The sequence below is a fragment of the Somniosus microcephalus genome, chromosome 6, assembly GCF_052327205.1.
Source record: "Somniosus microcephalus isolate GS21.2 chromosome 6, FLI_Smic_1.0, whole genome shotgun sequence".
Classification (NCBI taxonomy): Eukaryota; Metazoa; Chordata; class Chondrichthyes; order Squaliformes; family Somniosidae; genus Somniosus; species Somniosus microcephalus.
The window spans coordinates 49,398,675-49,425,690 of NC_140992.1; the positions used below are offsets into that span (position 1 = coordinate 49,398,675).

General features: G+C 43.5%; 1 protein-coding gene across 1 annotated transcript in view; it reads right to left on the reverse strand.

Moving 5' to 3' along the window:
• Window positions 1-27,016, reverse strand: part of LOC147115698 (chloride channel protein 2-like) — a 644,493-nt gene that overhangs the window by 85,942 nt on the left and 531,535 nt on the right. The window contains exons 16-18 of the mRNA XM_085990183.1: window positions 18,217-18,350; window positions 9,893-10,083; window positions 7,147-7,258 (exon numbers count right to left, since the gene is read on the reverse strand). Of these exons, the coding sequence (XP_085846309.1) occupies window positions 7,147-7,258; window positions 9,893-10,083; window positions 18,217-18,350 (437 nt within the window). The remainder of the gene's footprint in view (window positions 1-7,146; window positions 7,259-9,892; window positions 10,084-18,216; window positions 18,351-27,016) is intronic.

The window sequence follows — 27,016 nt, forward strand, 5'->3', positions numbered from 1 at the left end:
TTCATATGAGTGGAGTTAATATTAATCAGATTTGCACAGAAGTGAATTTCACTGTATTACCTTTTAAACTACTTGACATTTAAATTATACCTCTAAACACATTACAAATTCATCTGACAGTCACCAAATATTTTATAGCTGCCTGTACAGCTGCAATGTTATGATTTGATTGAATTGCAAATCATCTGAAAACTTATTAAATTTTGTTTGAAAGGTTGAGCAGAATAAGAGCTACATTTACATTAGACATTAGAAAGCAGAAAATTAACAGATAAAAGCTAAGTTGATTTCAGATGCTTCAGAAGTCCCAGGTTTAACATTATGGCAAAACATCATGCAACTGGAAAATTAGCATTAACAAGATTTGATTTGAACAACTATGTTATCTGACCTGTTTTCTACAATATTTTAAATTACATTGCAATTATGAATAAAAGTGGCATCTAAAAGAAAATCTGATTTGGTAAAGGTCTAATATGGTTTGAAATAACGACCACCTCTCAGTCAATCACGTATTCCCTGCTGCAGGCAGCCCCCTCTGCTGCAGGCAGCCCCCTCCGTTCTTACAATATTAAGTTTTGGTCTCCCCACATTAGAAAAGACATTGTGACTCTGGAGAAGGTAATAGAAGGACAGCAAGGATGATCCCCTGGCCCGAGATCATTGAGCTATGAAGGTAGACAATCAAGCTGTGAATGAATCGATGATACAGGAAAAAAAGGTCGTGAGCAAGAATGCGGCAGCCACAGCGGAGTGGGTGAATTTCATGAAGCGGTTCGAGGAATGTTGAATATCATGGAGATACTGGTGATCATTCGTGGATTTGAGAAAGGAAGAGTGAAATTTGAGCCGGAAAGCATGTGGAATAAGTCGGTGCTGGAGACAGATGCTGCAAAAGGATATGTCTGTGTGATCCCTCTCTCCATCTCTCATGATGAGGGTCTAAGTCAGCACTGCTTTGTCATGCTCTTGCTCTGATCTAGAGAATTTCATTAATTATTCTTCAAATTTCCACCCATCCCTTATCTTTACATGGTCCATCTATGACTCTTACCTCCCTGGACTTCTTTCACACTATCTCTGGGAATGGACTTTTAACATCTATTACAAGCCCACAACTATCTGAATTATACTTTTTTCTACACTGCTTCCTGTAAAGACTCTATTCACTTCTGCTAGTTTCTCCATCTGCTCTTATGATGCTACTTTCCACACCAGAGCTGCTGATATATTCTAGTATTTTCCTCGGCTGAGGACTCCCCCCCCCCATCCCGGTAGATAGGAGCCTCAACCAGATCCGTCCCATTTCTAGTTCTTCCCCCGCCCACTGATCCATGTTAGGATCTCCCTTGTCCTCATTTCTACCCTACCAGCCTCTGTATTTGCATTCAACAGATCATTCCCTGCCATTTCTGCCTCCTCCAGCATGATTCCACCAAACACATCTTTCACTCTCCGCCTTCTGAAGGGACTGTTCTCTCCGTGACACCCTGATTCACTCCTCCACCACCCCTACTATCTGCTCTGCTTCCACAGGTACCTTTCCATGCAAGCTCAGGATGCTGCCTGATCTGCTGGATGTTTCCAGCATTTTCTGCTTATGTTTAAAGTAGTCAATATCTTGGGTTTTGTACTCGCTGGAAATACAGTGACTTAGATCTACACTGCTTCCTGTAAAGACTCTATTCGCTTCTGCTAGTTATAGGTATTTAACATTAAAGGCATGAGCGTGTTTGAGGTGATGAGCTTGGGCAGAAATGAGGACTGCAGAATGATATAAATTGAAGAAGCAGCGAGTGATGTTGAATTAAAAACAGAAAATGCTGGAAAAGCTCAGCAGGCCAGGCAGCATCTGTGGAGAGAGAAACAGAGTGAAGTTGGATGTTTGGAAGTTTTACTTTTCCCAGACAGTGGTCAAACTGTGGAACAGAATTCCAGAGAAATCCCCTTCTATTTCTCATCTACATACTGCCCCTCAGCGACACATCCGAAAACACAATGTCAGTTTTCACATGAATGGTGATGATACCCAGTTCTACCTCATCATATCCTCTCTCAACCCCCCCACTGCATCTGATTTGTCATGCTTCTTGTGCTACATCCAGTATTGGATGAGCAGAAATTTCCTCCCATTAACAACAACAACAACTTGCATTTAACATTTTGAAGACCAAAGCCATTTTGATTGAGGAGGCGTGTAGGAGGTGGGACTACAACTGTCAGGGTTGTAGTCCTGCCTCCATCAAGTTGTGGCCAAGCCACGCGATTTTCACTTGATTGACCTTGTTGAGCCCGCCCAGCGGGCTCAGCAGGCCAATTAAGGGCCACCTGGCAACAGGTGATGTCACAGATTGACATTTCATCTGTTAAAAGCTTTTAACAGATGAAATATCAGCGTTTGACTGACAATCTATACTCCAAGTTAATTCCTTCCTCTCAGGCTGATTTAGAGATCTCTCCAGAACAGAAAGCTGAATGCTGCAACTTTTGACAGCTCGCGGCCATTCTGCTTTCTGTGCCGGTGAGATGAGGGACTCCCGAGACCTGAAGGAAGGAAGGCTGTAAAGGTAAGTAAATGTAAGTAAAACTTCTTTAAACACTTTACACACACCAAACACACTTACCTCTGCACTCATGCACCCATCACTCACCTGAACACCGGACATCTCGAACCCTCCAAGCCCTTCAGCCCGACGGTCCGCCTCGCTAACTTGGCGTGGTTTGGAGCCGTCGGGAATCCCACACTTCAGGAATAAAAATAGGGATTAGGCTAAAAACTGCCTGTTAACAGGCAGTTAATTGGCACTAATCCCCTTCCCGCCTCGGGGAGGCAGGTCCCAGCACAAGTCGGGCATCCGCCTCCTTTGAAACTGGCATGGAGGCGGGTTGGGGGCGGGATGGGTTCGTGCCCCCCGATTTTGAGATTTTAACCCCCCACACGCCTCCAATCCCGCCTCCACGGCCCAATGAAAATCCTGCTCATTGTCTTCGCGCCCTGCTACAAACTCCGTTCCCTAGCCATCGATTAGATCCTCCTCCCTGGCCACTGTCTGAGGCAGAACTAGATTGTTCGCAAGCTTGGTGTTCTTTTTTTTAATTATTCATTCACAGGATGTGGGCGTCACTGGCAAGACCAGCATTTATTGACCATTCCTAATTGCCCTCGAGAAGGTGGTAGTGAGCTGCCTTCTTGAGAACTGAGTGGCTTTTCAGAGGGCAGTTAAGAGTCAACCACATTGCTGTGGATCTGGAGTCACATACGCCAGACCAGGTAAGGACGGCAGATTTCCTTCCCTAAAGGGATATTAGTGAACCAGATGGGTTTTTACGACAATCCGATAGTTACGTGGACACCATTACTGATACTAGCTTTTTATTCCAGATTTATTTAACTGGAGCCTGAGTTGAGCTTCCAATCCCATATCCTCATCATCACCAAGACCGTCTACTTCCACTTCCGCAATATCACCCGACTCCACCCTTGCCTCAGCCCATTTGCTGCCAAAACCCTCATCCATGTTTTTGTTACCTTGAGACTCAATTATTCCAACACTCTCCTGGCTGGTCTCCCATCTTCCACCCTCCGTAAACTTGAACTCATCCAAAATTCTGCTGCCCATATCCTACCTCGCACCAAGTCCCATTCATCCATCCACCCTTGTGCTCGCTGACCTAAATTGGCTCCCAGTTCAGCAGCACCTTGATTTTAAAATTCTCATCCTTGTGTTCAAATCCCTCCAGGGTCTTGCCCCTCCCAATCTCTAACCTCCTCCAGCCCTACACCCTCCAAGAGCTTTGCGTTCCTCCAATTCTGACCTCCTGTGCATCCTCGATTTTAATCGCTCCACCATTGCGGCCAGTTGTCTAGGCCCTAAGCTCTCGACTTCCCTCCCTAAACCTCCCTGCCTATCTACTGTCCTCCTTTAAGATGCTCCTTAAAACCTAACTCTTTGACCAAGCTTTTGGGTCACCTGTTCTAATATCTCTTTAAGAGGCTTGGTCAAATTTTGTCTGATAACATTCCTGTGAAGTGCCTTGGGATGTTTTACTACGTTAAAGGTGGTATATAAATGCAAGTTGTTGTTATTGTAGTGAAGACTGATTCTTTACAGACTTTCAACAGGGCATTAGATGGACTTCTGGAACATTAGGTGATCACAGCACGTGGAAGGTAAAAGTAAATTATTTTGGAAAATAATTAAAGATCTTAGACTTGCCTGAATGTCCATGAGGGGTTATAGAGTGAGAATTTTATTTGATCGGGCAACTATTCAGTGGGACACATAATAGTTAAAGCTTTATTATCATTGTAAGAGCTGTTTTACATCTTTTTAACTTGTTGGTACACATACAACTTAAGTCACATCAAAACACATTGGCCCAGATTTTGCTGCCAAAACAACAGCAGGTTTATTGGTGCACACTGTTATTAATGTGTAAATCGTCCAGCAACTTGTGGCGAGGAAGAGAATTGAAAATCACCACAAGTTGCTGGCCAATTTGCTCCACTCTGCCATTAGGCTCGCGAAAACAGCAGCTCGCCCTCAACCTCCCCATGAGTTTCATGAAATTGCTGCATTTGTGCATTAGTTGCCAATTAAACTCGCTGCAAAAAGTTAGGGCTGGTGCTTAACAGTGCAAGTACCTTTTCAATGAGGAGATTTATGTTCCTGTATTGACACTCAACCTCTCTAACCCAGAAAGGGGACAATTTAAACTGTGAAGTCTCATTCCTACAGGTAGTAAATTGTTGTTAGATAATTTTAAAATAAATTTTAAAAAACTTTTGAGTTTTTTCTTTCTTTTCCTTTGTCTCTTTTCTCTTTTTCTTAATCCAATCTTTCTTTCCCTCTCTTTATTTCTCTTTCTGTACCTGATTTTACCAGTGATACCATTATCGGTTTGCACTTCCAGCAACTTGCAGAACAAAGAATTTGAGCTGAAGGGCGAAGGATAAAGTCTAACTAACGGGGCACATCGTGAGATAGCCCGCTCCAGAAAAATCTGGACCATTATTCTCTCACTTTTATGTAACATCCTAATGAAAATTATATAATGTTTTTCTCTATCCACCGACACAGAAAATTTCCCAAAACACCTTTCCATGACGATGGTGCTCATTTAAGAAAGGGTTTTGGTGTTAGGGAAACCATAAAGCACACCTATTCTGTAGGATTCATCAGTGCTTTTATCCTGGGTGCCTTGAATTACCAAATCTCTGAAATTATGTGCAATAATGACAAGGAAGCAAGAAATAAATTTCAGGCTTAGGCATTTTTGTTTCTCACGGGAGAATGCATGGCTGTGAAGTAGGCCGAAGGAGTACAAGGCTGCACTATGTCTGCATGGAGTGGACTTGATGGATCACATCCCCTTTTTCTGTCCTTTTTCTTTGTATGTTCATGTGTCTGATAGATTGTGGAGTGATTGATGTACATTTGAAAATTCAAGCTGCTAATTCCTTGGTTATTGGTATGGCACAGTGTGGTGGCCTCAGTCACCACAGTGTCACAATGGGGCAGTACACACCTCATCAGGACACTTACAGTTATTAGACCAATGTTAAGGATTGCTTTTCAGTTTCAATTATTTGAATCCTTAACAGACTGTGGATCTTGACTGTTGTGGAAATATTCTTGAATAGCAGCAATTATCTGGCTATAACTTTTTAAAGGAAGATTGGAGTGACAAGCAGTGCAGGAACATTGCATTGCACTATGGAATGATGAGATGTAGGTTTGCATGATCCCCAATCTACTCCATTCACAATCTCAGTTGTATTGTTGTGAGGAATCATCAAGAAGATCGAAGATGCTTCCCAGAGAGGTAGGAAAACTGAAATGATTCATCTTCTTGCTACTCTTTCATACTGGGTCAGATCAGTATTGGTTGAGGCAGGTTTTCTGCCTATATATTCTCTCAGCCCACATGTGTAGAAGAGTACAGGAATTCTTATTGCATACTTACAAAGATAAAATACATCATTAATAAGTGATCCATTAAGTACATTTATTAATATCAATCAGGTGATATGAGTTTCTGCTCAGACTGATTCTGATTATAAAAAATGTACTAATCTTAAGATTTCCTTAGATATTATCGAAGACACATATACTATCAGATATTTATTATATGTAACCAATAATTCAGGTATCAAAGTCTGAAATATGAAAAAGCACTGAATGTTTATCCTTAACTTATGTACATTAATATATTTGTACTAATTTTATTCATAAAACTTCCATTTAGGGTAGCTTTAAGAAAGTACTGAAGAGTTTGCTTATTATTGTTTTGCTACCCAGTTTTATTAGTGTTTTACTTTCCTATGGATAATTATTTTTAACTAAGACTGATGATGAAACAAGACCTCCTCAAGAATTTATAAGTTGATTGAATGACAAATTAAGTTATTAAATTATGCTAGTCGATCTCCTGTGGCAATGCACACACAGAGGCAAGAACAAGTATAGTCTTCAGATGAAGCAGGTTTAGAAGGTGAGGACCAGGGCATGCAGACATGATTCAGTCCCCATTTTAAAGTCATACATTCTGACTATTTTTGTACTAATTTTATTCATAAAATTCCATTATAAATTCCTTTATCCACATTTACAATAGAATCTTGTCACACTGTATTTAGACCCCGTTGCAATGCCTCCACTAGGGGTAGGTGTAATCACTTCTCCAACACATTTTGCGTAAGCAGTTTCCATTATAATTGTGGACATAGGAGTTTGTAATAGAAACTATTGAGCAGAAGTGTGTGCAGACATGATTCTTTTAACATATTATATAGATATTCTGCACAGGCATTCACGCAGTGGCTTTCAAGATGGTCAGAAACAGATTAAACCTTTTTAACCAGGGTTAATCTCACAGAAAAATTCTTTTAAGTGTGCATATGAGATTATTGAACTGAACATCAAATTTCTGAATGTGACCTAGTTAACTGATGTACATCAGTGCGATGAATATTTTTGCATAATTTCCCACATGACATAGAAATCAGTACCCGGTTTACTGTAGGTATACATAGCCTCAAAGAGCAAGCACTTGAGAAAAATCCAAAGCTCTAACAGCCAATGAACTGTTTCCAAGGAAACACAATGTTCTGAGAACATTTGTCCACTCCCAGTTTATGCTTACCTGTTCCAGATTGAAGATCATAAGAACTGTTTGGCAATCGTTTTAATGCTGGTTTCAGTGGTTTCTGTGATCCACTTCGAGTTGGAGAAAATGACGACTCTTCAGAGCCAATCTTGGGAGAAGCAAATATTCGTTGTTCAGAAAAGCACGTGTTAATGCAGCACCCTTAAAACCAACCATTCTGTAAATCCCATCTTGCGACCTGATGTAATCTTACAGTGAAAACCCATTTTATAGGTCTGCGTCTTGCATATCTAATGTAATTCAACCTTGGAAGAGGTTGCTTTCCTTTTAAAAATTGATTCGTTCCTTGGCAGTGTTGAGTTGACCTTCGACAGACTTGAAAACATTAGGTAGCAGAAAGAGCTGTGGTATTGACTTAAAATATTGTTCATCTAATAATCATACTCACCAATCTGAGATGTTAATACAAAAATAATTAAAATGGCACCCATCACCACTGAGCTAAATTCAAACTGTTATAACACATTGCAACAACACAGCAAGTGAGAAAGACCTATATCCCATAATTTTCTAATGTCACTTTATAAGACAACAATAAAGGTGAACAGAAATTCATAATTCATAAAAATTGTTCTACAGCTGAAAGGACTTCTACTGCTATTTCAAGTAAGCTCATTTTCTTTAGTAGTCATAATATGAAGTAAAGATTGAGAATGTCCAAGCTTCAATTGAAAAAATGTTAACTTAAATTGTTAATGCCTTCTACAATTGTGTTTATTCTCTGCATACACTAGGCTACGTCTATCATCTAGCCAAAAGGAATTCACAGAGTCATGCAAAATTCTTCTCTGATACATCAAACAAAAACCTTATTCGTAACTAGTCCTCACTTATTTTCAAAGCAGATAGCCTATAGTGCAGTCTATGCTGACATAGCAGAAAAATCATTTTAAGTATTAAATAATGACGATCAAGCACCCCAAATTAGTGTCAGAAATGGTGGGAAAGGGGTTGGGAGCACATTATGTAGAAAATAAAATAAATTCAAAGAATTAGAAAGATGACACTGGCGATAGACACATTTACCTTCTGCCTGATTCATTTTCTCTACAGTTTCAGGGTGTTCTGCAATAATGCCAAAAAATGCAGATAGGCTAACTATGATTCGACATAAAGGCTTTTCTTAAAGATTAATGCACATAGAAAGCCAGTCTACTTTGAAAGACACTCTCAGGCAATGATATTTAGTAAAGGGATAATGGTAGCTCTATCAGACTACCATAAAATGGAGTCTTGAGCAACATTGGCTGTTCCATAGGTCACAGCTTTAGTGAAATGAGATTTAACGTATTCTGGTGCTTGCTAACCTGCTCATTCAAACAGTTCACAACCCATCAAGGAATACACTACAAGTACTTAGTGATGAAACTTGAAATTCTATTGCTAGATGAAAGGAATATGTATAGGTCTAGGCAAATCTTCAGTACTATTAGTATCATATAGCAAAATTACAAAGATTTCTATATAGTGTTTTATCACTGTCATCAGTAAATTATTTTACAAGCGACTAGCAACACAATATATATTTTTAAACATCAATATATTGGCAACCCTTGTCCTAACACCTTCAGCTGGATAGTCCACTGAGTTGTGCAATTGCTTCCCATTCCACAATAGTTTTACCTGATAGTAATACTTTCCTCCAAGTACAGCAATTTGCTGACATTGGTAAAACAGTTCCCTGTGAGCGTGGGTGGATTAGAATAATTAAGGGCAAGGTAGAGGAATTCACAGTCAATTCCAAGTAACAACACCCACCATGATGGAGGTGTGAGACTTTGGGTTCAGTAGAAAATGGCATCTCATGTATAAAATGTATCAACATTTGCAAACTGTCCCAATTAACATGCCTCTTCCAATGAAGTACTTTTTGAAGTATAGTCAATGTTGTAATGTAGGGAAATACGGCAGCCAATTTGCACACAGCAAGGTTCCACATACAGCAATGAGATAAATGACCAGATAATCTGATGTTGATTGAAGGATGTATATTGGCCAAGATACTGGGGGCATTCCTTTGCTCTTCTTCGAATGGGATCTTTTACATTCACCTGGGAATGCAGACAGAATCTCTGTGTAACATCTCACCCAGAAGACAGCACCTCTGACAGTGCAGCACTTCTTCAGTACTGCACTGGCATACCAGCCGAGATTATCTGCTCAAGTCTCTGGAATGGGGTTTAAACCCACAACCTTCTGACTCAGAGGTGAGAGTGCTATTATTGAGCCAAGTGTGACACCCAAGGCTGGGTAACCAGTGTTCCTGCTCCAACTCACAAACACTTCCACAAAGATCTACTCCAATTGAAATATTTTAGAATCAGACTTGAGATTCACTGCTCATCATTCGTGAAGAGACTTTGTTGCTGATATTTAAAAATTCAGTCTCTACAAATGAACCAAAAATCATACTGGGGTACATTTTCAACCTGCCATCCGGGCATAAAACTGGTGGTGTTGCAGATTGGCCGCCCATTCTAGAATTCGCCCGAGTTTCATTGTCATTGATCCTCCCTGCCAGTTTACCACCTAAGGGGTAAGGGTGAAACTTACACTCGTTGTCCCTTTATGGTCAATTTCACAATTAGCGTTTTACAGCTGGTTAAAATTAAACAGTTCATTTGAAATAATATGAAATCCAGAAATAAATGGATTGCTATTATGTGCATTCTTAAGTATTTAGTGATTAGAAGGTTTCTTTATTGCTGCTCCAAATCCTCACCTCAAATCTGACCTCAGAATCATGGGCATCATTATTTCCTTCATCAGTAATTCTGTGGCTGTCATCATCCACTATCTTCTCGGCCTGAATTTTCTGCTTAAGGTAGTCCATCCTCCGCTGTCTGCTCAGCTGATTATCAACAAGAGCTTGCAGATGTGTCCTTTCAATGGAGCCCAGCAGAATCATGGAATCTAGCGACAAAACCAGCCCCAATAGTTTGTTAGATATTTACAGAATAGTAAGTCAGCACTGAATAAAGGCCAAAACCACTAATATCAGTCCGTCAACTCATCACAGCATCACTCCCGATTAGCTTGAATAATCTATACTTGTTACAGACAGGCATCTGCGCTCACCTGCTTCCATGCTTTCATATTTGCTTTAGCAACATCATCCAGCAGGTAGACACAAAAAAAAATCAATATCCAAGAAAACAGAGGTCATTTCAAAAGCCAGTGTGTTGAAAGTGCTTCAAAATTATTAAATGAAAGGTGAAAGGTTTTCACAGAATGCACTTGGATTTCACTGTAATTTGGCGTATACTGTATTCAGAATGGAAAAAAATAATGTATTTTCAGGCATAGCAATATTTACAAAGAGTACCTTCTGCTGTAATAAGCTTACAAAAACCATTGCGAGACATTGAAAACACAGGAACATTGCAGTTCTGCATAATGTGCAGCTTTCAAAGGTGGGTATGGGTTCTTTTATCATGGCAAAAATAATGAAAAATGCAAGTGTTGGATGTAACATGGTCACCCGTTTTATTCGGAATACCAAGTTTATTAATGAATGCAACATTTAAGAGTGCATAAACTGGCAACCTGCAGTGGTTAGGAGCATAGGGCTGGATTTATGGAGGAAGGCGGGTTTGGAGGTGGAGTGGGGGGGGTGGGGGGTGCTCCGAGGCGGTCGGGAAACCCAGGAGGCCTGATTGAGAGGCTGGCTGGCTGCGGGTGGGTAGGCCTGCAGCACTAGGCTGCACAGAGGGGGGAGGGAGGGTTCACGGGGGGGCCGGGCCGTTAAAAGGGTAGTGTTGGGGGGGTCGGTGCAGATCATTGGGATGGGGAAGAGAGGATCGGGGCCAGATGAGCGGGGTGGGCGAAGGGAAGATTGTGGTCGGCCACCGGAGGATGGGGGCTGACCACCGGACGATTGGTGTGGTGGTGGGAGGAAAAGAAGATCGGGGCTAGCCACCAGAGGATGGGGGCTAGCCTCAGCATCATCCGGTGGGGGGGCGGCCTGGGGGGTGATCGGAGGCCTCGTGAGGGGGGGGGGTCTCAGATCATGGGTTAGGCAGGGACCCTGGATTCAGGGGGTAAGTATAAAGTCACTTACCTCCTGGATCCAGCATTCCCTGCCTTGCTGTAACTGCTGAGTGTTACGAATTGTGTAAAACCATCCACATGCAGTTAAAAACAATAGGGTGGTTAAAAATATTTAAATTGATGTCCCGCCTCCTGGGAGCGGGTTGGCTGCCCGCCCCCATCCTGCCTCCTTTAAAACTGGAAGTGTGCGGGTTGGAGGCGGGTGCAGATCAGAAATCCGATTTTTAACAATCCAACTACCCCACGCTCCAAACCCACCCTTTTTGTAGGTTAAAATTCCCCCATACACTCACCAGCAGATCAGCACGCACACCTCCGAGAACAGCATCAACAGTGATTTATCAATTTATCTACTAGTGTTCAAAACTTGCTGTTCTTCTGAATTATTTAAAGGCATCTCTCTTCATCAAAAGTCTTGTAAGAACCTTAAGGTTAATGTATCTGAAAACACAATGGGCCAGAACTTCGGGTCCCCACAGGTGAGTACAAGCTGGGTACTCACGCGTAGGCCCAACGAAAGTGCCGGTTTCGTGCATGCACTACGCATGTGCGGGAAACCGGAACCTCCGTTCCCTTAAAGGAAGGGGTTCACAGGTCGAACGCATGCACCGGAGAGGCAGCGCGTACGCCTGGAACTTGTATTTTTTTTGCAGGTTTCTCCAAGAGGGTAAGTCTCCAGGAGCTACGCTTGTAAAAAGTAGTCGCAAGTCACAGTGGTGAATTAAGTTAAATTAAAACATTTTTTCCACAGGTTTATTATTTTTTAAATACTTTAAAGAAAGGTAAGTTTATTTTTAGGCCCGTTAGAAACTGTAATTAATTTTTTCAAAAATTTAAATTATTGTTTAAAATAGTTATTTTATGTAATTTATAGTTATTTTAAAAATGTGATTTTGAAAAAAAAATGTATTTGAAGTTTTAATGATGTTTTGGGGCTGAATTGTATTCACAGATTTGACAGCTCTTCCTGTCAAATCTATGAATACAGATTCCCTGCTACCATTGGCTCTCCATGACCCACGTGATCCCAGGGGACGCTTCGAACTAACTGCGCCCCTGGGATACACAAGCACTGCGCGCCGGCAGTTGGAGGAGGCCTAGGTTCGGAATCCCACGCGGGCCCACAGCACAACGGCCGGCGCGCTAGGTAAGTGCAGGTCGGGGGCTTGCACCCGCGGGATACCTCCGACCCGCATTTCTGGGCCAATACTAATTGCACCAGACATCTGCTACAGTTGTATGCAAATGCCAGAAAGGTACATTAAATTGAAACAGTTTTGGAAATAGTCACTGCTGATCTGTCTTTCCACACTTCTGAGCAAAGGTTACAATATGAACGACACAAATTGATACCAACTACCAAAGACTACAGAATGGCAGAGTTATTATGTTGTATTCAATTTGTGTAACAGACAATTGGAAAGCTAAGCAGAGGTGGCAGGCATGACCCAGGAAAAGGGGAAGAATAGATATAAAATGCATAGGTACAAATGGTGGAAAACAAGAAAATCTAGCATTCTCTGCCCCAGTGGAAATAGTCCTAAAAGGCTATTTTAATTCTACCTGCTGGGAAACTGGGCAGGCAGGCGGGCAGTTAAAATTGGCTGGGTGACTTCCCACCGATGTCTCGCACGGATCCTGCCTGCTTCAATTTTAACCTGCTCTTCTAAACCGGCGGCAAGGATGCCTGCCTGAAGTTGGCGGGTCCTTCATTAAATATGCAGACCTGGGTCCGATGATGTCGTTATGGCTTTCCAGACAGGTGAAGACAGTGAGATGATGTTCCGGGACCAAAACAGGCCAAAATAGGCAAGTTTTCTTTTACTTCCCTTGTGGAGTCAGGAGAAGCAGGATTGTTCTTTCAGGCCCCACAAGGAAAACCCTCCCCGTGACTTACCTTGTTGCCGGTGACTGCTCAGTTTGTGCCAGCCGGCGGCCACCTGCTGCCCTAAATTCCGGTCCCGTCTGCCGGATGGCAGCCCCTTCCTGCCCATTTTGGTCGAGCAGCTGACTGGTGGTATGCAGATGAGGCCTGGGCATTAAAATCGGCCAGGCTTCACGCTGCCAAGTTTATGGGGATTTGGTGCTTTCCTCACTCCCACCACCACCACCACAATCGACCACCACCATCCCCTGACCGACCGATTCCTGCTCCCGGTTAAAATTAGGGATTTAGGCCTAGAAATTCACTAGCCTCGCCAGGGCGCTGAAAGTAGCACCCCGGACGCAGTTGTGGCCGCCCGCCACAAATTCAGTTTGCGCTCCCCAGAGGGAAGCGCGGCACTACTCGAGGCGCCCCGCATCCCTCTTGGGGCGCTGCAACTGAAGTTCGCAGCGCAATGTGCCGCAGCGCCACACGCTGCGGCATGGTGTGCTGCGGTACTGCAGGCCGTCCTCCCCTTCTTAAAGGGGAGGGGCCTGCTGCAGTGCGCTGGAAGAGCGCGAGTGCCAGCAAAAGAGCCCGGCACCGAAGAGAAGTGCCAGCTCTTGGGACACAGCCGGCACTCCACGGGGGGGGGGGGGGGGGGGGTGGCTCAGGAGGCCGGGGATGGCGGCGCGGAGAGGTGCTGGCAGGCGGCCAGCAAAAAAAATGGCCGCCCCGCACCTCAGCACCTCTACCGCCGCAGTTAGGCCCCCCCTGAACCAGTCGCAAATTGCGACCGGCGTTAAAGCAGGGGGCACTACCAAATTTCGCGATCGGGGCGGTAGCGGGGCGCTGCGCACACCAATGACGTCATCGGTAGCGGCGCAGCGCTAACGGCTAGCGCCACCATTAGTGTCCCGCTAAATTTAGCGGGAGGCGTGGCCAGTGGCGTAAAACCCACTAAGTGCCCTCTTTGGGCGCTAACGGGCAGTGCAGCCCACTGAATTTCTAGGCCTTAGTATCTCAAGTCGCTCACATTTATAGTTTCCCATTCCTGGCATCATCATGGTAAATCAATGCTGGACATACCCTGTGGCATTAATGTCTTTTCTATAATGGGGCATCCTGCACACAGTACTCTGTGGCCTAACCAGTGTTGTGCATAAATTTATAATTTCAGCTTTACTCTTGATCGCTACGCCCCTATTTATAAAACCCAAGATGCTAATAGACTTTATCTACCTGCACTTACACTTTCAGAAAACTATGTATTTGAACCTCTCGCGCTCTCTCTCTCTTAATCCACAGCCTTCAGTGTCTTTCTATTAAGTTTATAGTCTTATTCCTTGCTTTTTCCTCCCAAAATGTAGTACCTTGTACTTATGCACATTAAAATGCACCTGCCAACTGTCGACTCAATCTGCACACTGTCTGTGTTGTGCTGAAGTCTTCCTTGTTGTTTATCAAATCCCTTACTTTTGTGCTGTTCGCAAGTTTTGAGAAGCTGTGCCCTATACCCATGTTCAAGTCATTTATATATACAGAGAACAAACGTGGAATCATCACTGACCCCTGGGGTACACCATTTCCAACCCTTGTCCAATCCAAATAAGATCCATTTACCTTAACTCTTTGCTTCCTGTCTGTCAACCAACTTTCTATTCATTGTGCGACATTTCCTCTTGTACTAAATGCCTGATTTTTTTTCCTAACAAGCCTCTTATGAGACATCTTATTGAATGCCCTCAGAAAACCCATACGCATTACTACTATTGCATTTCCTTTATTTTAACCAGTCATTTCTTCAAAAAACTCTTATTAAATTTGTCAATTGCAACTTGCCTTCAATAAATCTGTGCTGGCTGTCCTTGATTAAACTATGCAAGGAAAGCCTAAGTTCCTTGCTCCAGTGTCACAATGATGCTCATGGCCATCCTTCTCTAAGTCGTTGTCACTGTCCACCTTATATTTATCAAACACTAAGCATCTATTGGACAATTCCACTAACTCAGAGATTCCCTGTAACTGTGAATCCTGTCTCCCTCTACTACCTGTAGGATGGTCACCCACTCATCTTTCTACACTATCCCTATATCCTCTTGGGTGACCACATTCTGGAGAGTATGATCTAGAAGCCCCTCATCCTTCCCGATGCTGCTCTGCTCCGGAGATTCAATTTCAAGTGCAAATGTGATGTCCCTGGATGCACTGAGGATCCATGAACATCCACATAGTGTACTCCACACACACCACAAGGGTCTCTCGCGCTGCCATCTCTGTGTGTCTAAAATGTAGCCTGAGCCCCCATGAGCACTAAACTCCCAAGAATCAAACTCCTCTTACTTCACACAACTATTAATTATAGAAAAAAAACACCGTCTAATGGCAGCTCAAGGCTGGAATCCCACTGAGGCTAAATTTCGCACTCCACTGGCTTCTTGCAGCTTGTGACTGAGCTCCTGCTACTCATTTCAAATTTATACTGTCTTAATTACCACAATAGCCCAATTGCCGCAGGAGACGACAGTCAGAGAACGGCTAATCACACCTCTCTTGTAACCAATTAATTACCTATTACTGGCTCAATCTGGCCCACAGTTAAGGCACCAAGTAAACAACTTTAACCAGCTCCTAGTATTCAGCAGCTAAAATGAAGTAAATAATAAAAATAAATTGAACTCAAAAAATATTGTAAAACACATAAATGGAAATTTCAATAGTTGTGTCCCAACTACTCCTGCTGATGCCAAGGGAGCTCCACTATTAACAGAACTGAATACAAATGGGGCAGCCAGCAACTAGGATTTTTACAATTTTATCTATGGGGTAATTTTAGCTTTTGGCAATAGTGTAAAATGGGCAATATCGGATCTGCTGCCCATTGTACACGTTATATATGAGGTGTATAACAGGTGTCCAACCATATAACAGCCATTTTATACTATTGCCAAAAGTTAATATTATCCCCATAGTATTTAAGGTAAATATGCATGTAGACACATAGGCCGCGATTTTATCAGTGGTGTCGGGATGGTGGCGGGAGAGCTGGTTTCCAGGTTCCAGTCACGATCCTGGCTGCAGCCGCTCTGTCAAAGGGATTTTCCTTTGATTGGCTTTGTTAAGCCTGCCCTGCGGGTTTCCCGGCCAATTAACAGGAAGTGGGTCTGATGATGTCATTTGATGACGCGGCATCAGGTGGTTTCCTTAAAGGGACCACAGCCACATTGAGTTTGACAGTTGTTCTGTCAGTGTTTGACAGCATTGAGGTGCTGCAAACCCTGATGAGCACTGCACAAAGGTGGACGCTTGCACCCAGGCTCTCCAATGACTCCCTCTATATGCTTATGGAGGGAGTCACAGCAGGCAGGGAGGTTCTCTTCCCTTCCAAGGGCAGAAGAGACCTCCCCAGGACACCAACGCAGCCTGGTTGCACACATTGCACAGGAGGGCAAAAGCAGGGATGTCGTCAGGGGTCCCTGGCTGCAGTGGCGCCAACCTTTCAATGATCTCAGTGGATCGCGAAACGTTACTGCAAAGGCACACTCAAACTCACCCTGCTGTGCAACTCAACACATCCCCATCACTCTGCCTTCCATACCCTACTCCTGCACATCCTTACTCACACCAACTTATCTTGCATCTCCACCCATCCCTCTCTACTGACATTATCACTTCCCCATCTCACTAACCACCCCTCACACTCACCCTCATCCTACTGCAAGCATACCAACCAACAACACACAAGGGTAGGCACTTGAGAGGTTTAGCCAATGTCCATATGAAGTTTCTGGTAATGTGTTGTCATACAGTGAACTCTATTTTTCCAACACTGCCCCTTATCAGACAAATCTGTGCGCTCCTTGAGAAGTGTCTTACTGAGTTCCAGTGAATGTTGAGACATAACTCCCCCCCTCCCCCCCGTTATAGTGATGAGTGTGCATGGAATGGCTTGGACATTGAAGGGATGCTTCACATGTGGCAGGCAGGGTTAACCACATCAAGTGAAGTAAATCTGGCCATGGTGATGCCATCGCTGGCCTCTCGAGCAGCAATGTGGTTAGGGGCTGATGCCGTGTGTCCTGTGCAGCATCAGATGATGCGGAGAAGGTTGGTGATGTTGTTGGTAATGTTAGTGTTGGGGCTGATCGTGGAAGGATTCAGAGGACCAAGGTCCGATTTTTTTCATGGGCACCAATGTTGCTGCAATAGATGGCAGCTGCAGGAGAGATGACAGAAGTGATCGGTCAATGGCGAGAGAGGTTGTTCCAATGATCTGGCACTGGATATACAGATGCCTCTAAACACTTGCAAGCTAAAGAAATTTCTATATGTATTACAAATGCAGTAACTAACAGTTTCTGTGCTCTGAAACTGACCATCTGCAACATGGCATCCTTTATACCACTTCCGCAGCTGTCAGCTTATCAGAGCAGACTCAACTCATGCCAGGTTGAGCTGGCGTGTTCCCCGAGCAGCGGGTAACCCATGGGGGAGCACGTAAAATTAGAAGGAAGCCTCAAAATACCATTAAATTGGCTCTTAATAAGCCATTTAATGAGTTCAATTGTATCCCCGCCACTTGGTGTCAGGTCAGTTCTCCGCTAACAGACCCGACACCTGGGAGATTCACGTGGAGGCGGGTTGAGAGCGGGTTTCCTACCCACTGTCAATCTTTGCTATTTTGACCGCGGACCCGCCTCCAAACCCGCCCTCTGAGCGCCGGTAGAATTCCGGCCATAGCATAGATTGGTTGCACTATGCTATACAAAATATTTTAGCAATTGATTTTATGGAAAGAACACATTTCTTAAGTTAAAAAAAAAACATTTCTTAAGTAACTCCATTTTGCCTGCTGCTGTTGCCTTAAAATAAAAATCTCATTCTATAAAAATGTCTTCTAATTATCTATTCTGGACAAAAGTGATTTCCAGGTTGACAAGCATGGATGATGAACTCACTGAGGAATTGTATTCCTTGAAGGAATGTTAAAGCAAAGCAAATCTGACAACTGAAAAAATAATTTGGCCTGTTTTTAGTATTCTTCAGATAAAGCTCAGCCTTTTTAGCAGAGAGAGATGTCACTGATTCTTAACCCTATAACACAAATGATTAAATACTGTTCTTTTTCTTACCTGCCGACTCAACAAGAGGAAGGTGTTTGAGTTTTGTCCCGTGAAGGAGATCTTGTAGGTCCCTGTACTTGCAGTTTACAATGGCAAAGTGGATGTCTCTTACCATAATATCTTCCACACGGATGTTATATTTCCTGAAAAAAGAATATTTCAATTAGCAATGATCTGCACAAAACAATATTCTCTCTGTTTTAGCTCAATAGAACTTAGCATGTTAATGGCCAGTGACAGCAAAATTACCCTCTTCATAGATGCTGCCTGACCTGCTCAGTACATAGAAACATAGAAGATAGGAGCAGAAGTAGGCCATTCGGCCCCTCGAGCCTGCTCCGCCATTCAATGAGATCATGGCTGATCATCCAAGCTCAGTACCCTGTCCCTGCCTTCTCTCCATATCCCTTGATCCCTTTAGCCTTAAGAAATATATCTAACACCTTCTTGAATATATTTAATGAATTGGCCTCCATTGTCTTCTGTGATAGAGAATTCCACAGGTTCACCACTCTCTGGGTGAAGAAATTCCTCCTCATCTCTGTCCTAAATGACTTACCCCTTATCCTTAGAGTCTTTCCAGCATTTTCTGTTTTTATTTCAGATTTCCAGTATCCGGAGTATTTTGCTTTTATACAGTATGTGAAGTTTGTCACTTCAAATTTCTACCCTTGTAAGTTTTGACTGTCCATTGTCCTTTCCCCAGAATTCAGGTCACTTGGCTTCGGTATATCAGCTGCATATTTTGTCATTGATGTTGCTCTTACTGACAGTCACGATATGAATAGTCACGGGGCTATAAAAGGCTCCAGAGACCCAGGTAGGCCTCAGTGCGTCGGCGGGAATTTCAGCGGCAGCAGCGGGGCTATAAAAGGCTCCAGAGACCCAGGTAGGCCTCAGTGCATCAGCGGGAATTTCAGTGGCAGCAGCGGGGCTATAAAAGGCTCCAGAGGCCCAGGTAGGCCTACCAGTCTCCAAACTCGGAACTCAGAGGGCAGGAGAGAAGTAAAAAGTAATCGAGGTGTGACGTCACCAGAAAGCAGGTAAGTGATTGGTTGGTGAGTATTTCTCTCTTTTTAAACTTTAACTCTGTGGTTTATAGATTCTAAATTCTCTGTGGTGTAGCGGGGACTGTTTATAAACCAGGGCCCTTAAATATACTATTTAACTGTAGTGTAATTGGTGGGATTGATTTGATTTAATTTAATTTGTTGGTAAATGTTATAAGTTGGTAAGTTCAATTAAATAGAGGTGTGATATTCATCATCTAGAATCGGGGCAGAGGGTATTTAAAAATAATATTAATAAATTAAATTAATTACATAGAATGGGAGAGCAGGTGATGTGTTACTGCTGCAATATGTGGGAGCTGGTGGACACCATTGATGCTCACGGTGATCACATTTGCAGTAAGTGCTGGCTGCTCAAGGAACTCCGGCTCCGTGTTGAAGAGCTGGAGTCCGAACTTCAAACACTGCGACACATCAGGGAGGGGGAGAGTTACCTGGATTCTGTGTTCCAGGAAGTAGTCACACCAATTAGATTAACTAATTCAGATGTATTCCGTGGTCAGGGACAGGAGGGTGTGACTATGAGTGAGGCAGGTACGGGGATCCAGGAGGTAGTGTTGGAGGAGCTGCAGCCCTTGCTCTTGTCCAACAGGTTCGAGGCTCTTACTCACTGTGAGGACGGGAACGGGGACTGCAGGGAGGATGAGCAACCTGACCACAGCACTGTGGAACGAGGGGCCATTCAAGTGGGGGGAGTAAAAAGAAATGTTGTAGTGGTAGGGGATAGTATCATAAGGGGGATAGATAGGGTTCTTTGCAGCCGAGAGCGAGAGTCCCGAAGGTTGTGTTGCCTGCCCGGTGCCAGGGTTAAGGACATCTCCTCTGGGCTGGAGAGAAACTTGGAGTGGGAGGGGGAGGATCCAGTTGTCGTGGTCCATGTTGGTACCAACGACATAGATAGGACAAGGAAAGAGGTTCTGCTGAGGGAGTATGAGCAGCTAGGGGCCAAATTAAAAAGCAGAACCACAAGGGTAATAATCTCTGGATTACTACCTGAGCCACAAGCAAATTTGGCTAGGGTAAATAAAATGAGAGAGTTAAATGCGTGGCAAGACTGGTGTGGGAGAAATGGGTTTTGCTTCTTGGGACACTGGCACCAGTACTGGGACAGGAGAGAGCTGTTCTGTTGGGACAGACTTCACTTGGCCAGTGCTGGGACTAGAATCCTGGCGAATCAAATAACTAGGGCTGTAGAGAGGGCTTTAAACTAATTCGTGGGGGGGAGGTTTCAAGACAGCGAAAAATAAAAATGTCAGCGGAGAGGGCAATAGAGCCAGGTAGCAGTGGGGAAATTAAAAACCAGAGCGTGTCAGGAAGGGACAGAATATATAAAGATAAAGGTAAAGTAGCAAAGGGGGTAAAAGCAGGAATAAATTGTCACAAAACATATTTAAAAGTTCTTTATCTGAATGCACGCAGCATTTGTAAAAAAATAGATGAGTTGACGGTACAAATAACTACACATGGGTATGATCTGGTGGCCATTACAGAAACATGGCTGCGAGGTGACTATGACTGGGAACTAAACATTCAGGGGTATTTGACTATTAGGAAGGACAGACAGGAAGGAAAGGGAGGTGGGGTGGCTATGTTAATAAAGGATGGAATCACTGCAATAGTGAGAAATGATATTGGGTCAAAGGATCAGGATAGTGAAACAGTTTGGGTGGAGATAAGGAATAATAAGGGGAAAAAGTCACTAGTGGGCGTAGTCTATAGGCCTCCTAACAGTTGCAACTCTATTGGTCGGAGTATAAATCAGGAAATAGTTGGGGCTTGTAATAAAGGGAACAGCTATAATCATGGGAGATCTTAACTTTCATATTGACTGGACAAATCAAATTGGGCAGGGCAGCCTTGAGGAAGAGTTCATAGAATGCATTAGGGACAGGTTCCTTGAGCAGTATGTTACTGAACCAACCAGGGGGCAGGTAATCTTAGATCTGGTCCTGTGTAATGAGACAGGATTAATAAAAAATGTCCTAGTAAAGGATCCCCTTGGAATGAGTGACCATAACATGGTTGAATTCCAAATTCAGTTGGAGGGTGAGAGAGTTGGATCTCAAACCAGCGTACTAAGCTTAAATAAAGGAGACTATGAAGGTATGAGAGCAGAGTTGACTAAAGTGGACTGGGAAAATAGATTAAGGTGTAAGACGGTACAGGAGCAGTGGTGTACATTCAAGGAGATATTTCACAACTTTCAAGAAAAATATATTCCACTGAGGAAAAAGGGGTGTAAAAGAAAAGACAGCCATCCGTGGCTGCGTAAAGTAATAAAGGACAGTATCCGACTGAAAACAAGGGCATATAAAGTAGCCAAATCTAGTGGGAGGATAGAAGATTGGGAAGCATTTAAAAGCCAGCAAAGAATAACTTAAAGATTAATTAAGAAAGGGAAGATAGATTATGAAAGTAAACTAGCAAAAAATATAAAAACAGATAGCAAGAGTTTCTACAGTTATATAAAAAGAAAAAAGGGTGGCTAAAGTGAATGTTGGTCCCTTAGAGGACGAGACCAGGAAATTAGTAGTGGGGAACATAGAGATGGCAAATACGCTGAACAAATATTTTGTATCAGTCTTTACAGTAGAGGACACTAAAAATGTCCCAACACTGGACAAACAGGGGGCTATGGGGGGGGGAGGAGCTAAACATGATTAAAATCACTAAGGAGATGGTACTCGGTAAGATAATGGGATTTAAGGTGGATAAATCCCCTGGACCTGATGGCTTACATTCTAGGGTCTTGAGAGAAGTAGCGGTAGGGATTGCGGATGCATTGGTGGTAATTTTCCAAAACTCCCTGGATTCAGGAAAGGTCCCAGCAGATTGGAAAAGTGCTAATGTAATCCCCTTATTTAAAAAGGGAGGTAGACAAAAGGCTGGAAACTATAGACCAGTTAGCCCAACATCTGTGGTTGGTAAAATGTTGGAGTCCTTTATTAAGGAAGCAGTAACAGGACATTTGGATAAGCATAATTTAATCGGACAGAGTCAGCATGGTTTTATGAAGGGGAAGTCATGTTTGACAAATTTGCTCGAATTCTTTGAGGACATAACAAACAGGGTGGATAAAGGGGAACCAGTGGATGTGGTGTATTTGGACTTCCAAAAGGTATTTGACAAGGTGCCACACAAAAGATTACTGCACAAGATAAAAAATCACAGGATTGGGGGTAATGTACTGGCATGGGTGGAAGATTGGCTATCTAACAGAAAACAGAGAGTGGGGATAAATGGTTCATTCTCGGGTTGGCAATCAGTAACTAGTGGTGTTCCGCAGGGGTCAGTGCTGGGACCCCAACTCTTTACAATCTATATTAACGATTTGGAGGAGGGGACCAAGTGCAACGTATCCAAGTTTGTCGACGATACAAAGATGGGAGGGAAAGCAGTGAGTGAGGAGGACATAAAAAACCTGCAAAAGGACATAGACAGGCTACGTGAGTGGGCAGAAATTTGGCAGATGGAATATAATGTTGGAAAGTGTGAGGTTATGCACTTTGGCAGAAAAAATCAAAGAGCAAGTTATTATCTAAATGGAAAGAAACTGCAAAGTGCTACAGTACAAAGGGATCGGGGGGTCCTGGTGCATGAAACACAGAAGGTTAGTATGCAGGTACAGCAGGTGATCAGGAAGGCCAATGGAATCTTGGCTTTTAATGCAAGGGGGATGGAGTATAAAAGCAGGGAAGTCCTGCTTCAGTTATACAGGGTACTGGTGAGGCCACACCTGGAATACTGCGTACAGTTTTGGCTTCCATATTTAAGAAAAGATATACTTGCTCTCGAGGCAGTTCAGAGAAGGTTCACTCGGTTGATTCCGGAGATGAGGGGGTTGACTTATGAGGAAAGGTTGAGTAGGTTGGGCCTCTACTCATTGGAATTCAGAAGAATGAGAGGCGATCTTATCGAAACATATAAGATTGTGAGGGGGCTTGATCGGGTGGATGCGGGGAGGATGTTTCCACTGATGGGTGAGACCAGAACTAGGGGGCATAATCTTAGAATAAGGGGCTGCCCTTTCAAAACTGAGATGAGGAGAAACTTCTTCACTCAGAGGGTGGTGAATCTATGGAATTTGCTACCCCAGAGAGCTGTGGAAGGTGCGACATTAAATAAATTTAAAACGGAGATAGACAGTTTCCTAGCTGATAAGGGAATTAGGGGTTACGGGGAGCGGGCAGGGAAGTGGACGTGAGTCTAGTTTTGGATCAGCCATGATCCTATTGAATGGCGGAGCAGGCCCGAGGGGCCGTATGGCCTACTCCTGCTCCTACTTCTTATGTTCTTATGTTCTACACATTCAAGTAGAATTATATAACTCTAACTCTGTCAGGTGTAACACATCCTGACAACAATCAACCAATTCTTACAGCATTTGGCTGTGGATACTCAGGGATGCTTTAAGATTTGACAACTTATTTAAAGATCTACTTATGAGTGTGCTTGTGTTCCTGACACACAGATCTTTAAATCAATTAAATATCACAATGTAGGCACGAAGTGCTTCAGTAATCTGCAATTAGCACAGGTTTGAGTCATCAGAAAACACCACTGACATACAGTTGCTATTTCCCCAAAACTAATATGTTGTTTCTGATTGTTTGGTAGCTGTCAGTCAGAAATGGTCTAAAACATAAGGGGGAAAAATGAATCGATCATTTTCTTCTCTCCATAAGTCTCGAACTTTCTCAGATCAGGCCTCTCTGTTCAATGTGGGCTATTCTACTGGCCCATCAGTTTGTGACGTACAACTAGAACTCAGCAACAGCCACCATGTCAGCACAATTTTCAACTAACGGATCTCAGAGGTTTAAGCTGTGTCAAGAGATTACAGATCACCACTGTAATTGGAAACTGAAATACTGAAGTCTTCAGAAAAATAAAATATGGAAGGAGGCTAACATTACTCTGCTGAGGATTGTTTGTGCTCTGGGCTTAATAGGCATTTATAAAAAGACCAGATAATGTTCAAGATTATATAATGTAGCAACAACATACAAATAATACACAGCAATGCAAGGTTTTCCCCACAGTGCGCTGAAGGAAGGAAAACAAAAAGTATTTCCTGGTGATGAATAATAGATACACTGGTTGAAGTTGGTCTTTTCATATTGCCACACTACAAACATGTCAAATACTTAAAGGACTGTGTTTGTCAGCAACTTTTAAAAAATGCCCCTTCAAAGAAATGATAGTAATTTTTCTGAAAAACCACTTTATCAGGATATCCAGGCAACAAAGTCAAACTGTACATGTAGTCCTATTCCAGATGATGGAAAAACTGCCTCCGCCAGAATAGATGAGAAGGCTACACAAATACCTTTATGATGGTTATGAAGTGCTGGAATTGAATAGCAAGCATGTTTTTTCATTGTGCCTGGAATTATTAATATGCAAAACAACAGGCCATCATAACCTGGTGCTCAATTGTTTGTAAAATGGTCCATTCTGAGTCCACATACCGGTCCACAGATGGTCACTGGATCACCCTGCCACAGTTGTCAGATCACCACCACTAATACAATAATCACGAAGACATGCAAGCCGTGATCCTGACCAATGGTTCCACCACAGGCCCAATTCACGTACGAACCGGGGTCAAACAAGGCTGTGTCATCGCACCAACGCTCTTCTCAATCTTCCTTGCTGCAATGCTCCATCTCACCCTCAGTAAGCTCCCCACTGGAGTGGAGCTAATTTACAGAACAAACGGGAAACTGTTCAACCTCCATCGCCTCCAGTCCAGATCCAAGGTCGTCCCATCCTGTCGTCGAATTACAGTATGCAGACGATGCTTGCATCTGCGCTCACTCGGAGGTCGAACTCCAAAGCATCATAAACACCTTCACCGAAGCATATGAGAGCATGGGCCTTACACTAAACATCCGTAAGACAAAGGTCCTCTACCAACCTGCCCCCGCCACACAGTGCTGCCCCCCGATTATCAAAATCCACGACAAGGCCTTGGACAACATGGACCACTTTCCATACCTCGGGAGCCTACCGGCAACAAGGGCAGATGTCGACGATGAAGTCCAACACCGCCTTCAGTGTGCCAGTGCAGCCTTCGGTCACCTGAGGAAGAGAGTGTTTGAAGACCAGGACCTCAAACCCGGCACTAAGCTCATGGTCTACAGGGCAGCAGTGATACCTGCCCTACTGTATGCCTCAGAGACATGGACCATGTACAGCAGGCACCTCAAAGCACTGGAGAGGTACCACCAACGCTGCCTCCGCAAGATCCTGCAAATCCATTGGCAGGATAGGCGCACCAACATCAGTGTTCTTGCTCAGGCCAACATCCCCAGCATCGAAGCTCTGACCACGCTCAATCAGCTCCGATGGACGGGTCACATTGTCCGTATGCCCGATATGAGACTCCCAAAACAAGCGCTCTACTCGGAGCTCTGGCACGGCAATAGAGCCCCAGGTGGGCAGAGGAAATGCTTCAAGGACACCCTCAAAGCCTCCTTGAAAAAGTGCAACATCCCCACCGACACCTGGGAATCCCTGGCCCAAGACCGCACAAAGTGGAGGAGAAGCATCCGGGAAGGCGCCGAACATCTCGAGACTCTTCGCCGGGAGCAAGCAGAAGCCAAGTGCAGGCAGCGGAAGGAGCGCACGTCAACCCAAGCACCCACCCACCCGCCCCTTCAACCACTGTCTGCCCCACCTGTGACAGAGACTGTAGGTCCCGCATTGGACTCAGTCACCTGAGAACTCATTTTTAATGTGGAACCAAGTCATCCTCGGTTCCGAGGGACTGCCTAAGAAGACTAATACAATCCCTTCCCCTTTCTTTAGATAGAAACATTCAGGAATTAATGAAAAGTAAGCTAGCCAAACACCTTCTACCTCAGAAAATCACTATCAATTTGATTAATGATGCTTTATTAGAAGTAGGTCTATAGACATTTTTCATCCTCGTATCTGCCTGTCACTGTTTAAAGGAATGTGTATCTAACCCTTTCACCAAAACAAATTTCAACACACTGAAGTCTTACTGGCTTCACACAATTTTTCTGTTTCCATCTCTATTTTCATCTTTGGTTTAGTAAGATTTTTCACACCTGTACCACATTCTACAAATGAAATAGACATCAACCAGAGGCACCCCAAAGTCATATCAGTAATTGACAGGAAAATAAAAAGTTTCAAATACAGCTTCATAATAACCAGAATGCGGTGCCACAAAGAGTTGTAATTAATCACATCCGACCAGTAAGGGTTAATAGACTGAGTGTAATAGGCAGAGTCAACACGTTTATATGAAAAGGAAATTGTGTTTGTCAAATCTATTAGAGATTATTGAGGGTGTAACTAGCAGGGTAGATAAAGGGGAACCAGTGGATGTAGTATATATGGGTTTTCAGAAGGCATTGGATAAGGTGCCACAAGATTAGGGCTCATGGGATTAGGGATAATATATTACCATGGATTGAGGATTGGTTAATGAACAGAAAACAGAGAGTAGGAATAAACGGGTCATTTTGGGGATGGCAGGGTATAGCTAGTGGAGTGCTGCAAGGATCAGTGCTTTGGCTTCAGCTATTTACAATCGATATCAATGACTTAGATGAGGGGACCGAATGTTAATATATCCAAGTTTGCTGATGATACAAAGCTAGGTAAGCTGTGAGGAGGACCCAAAGAGGCTGCAAAGGGATATAGACAGGTTAAGTGATTGGGCAAGAAGGTGGGAGAAGATGGAATATAATATGGGGAAGTGT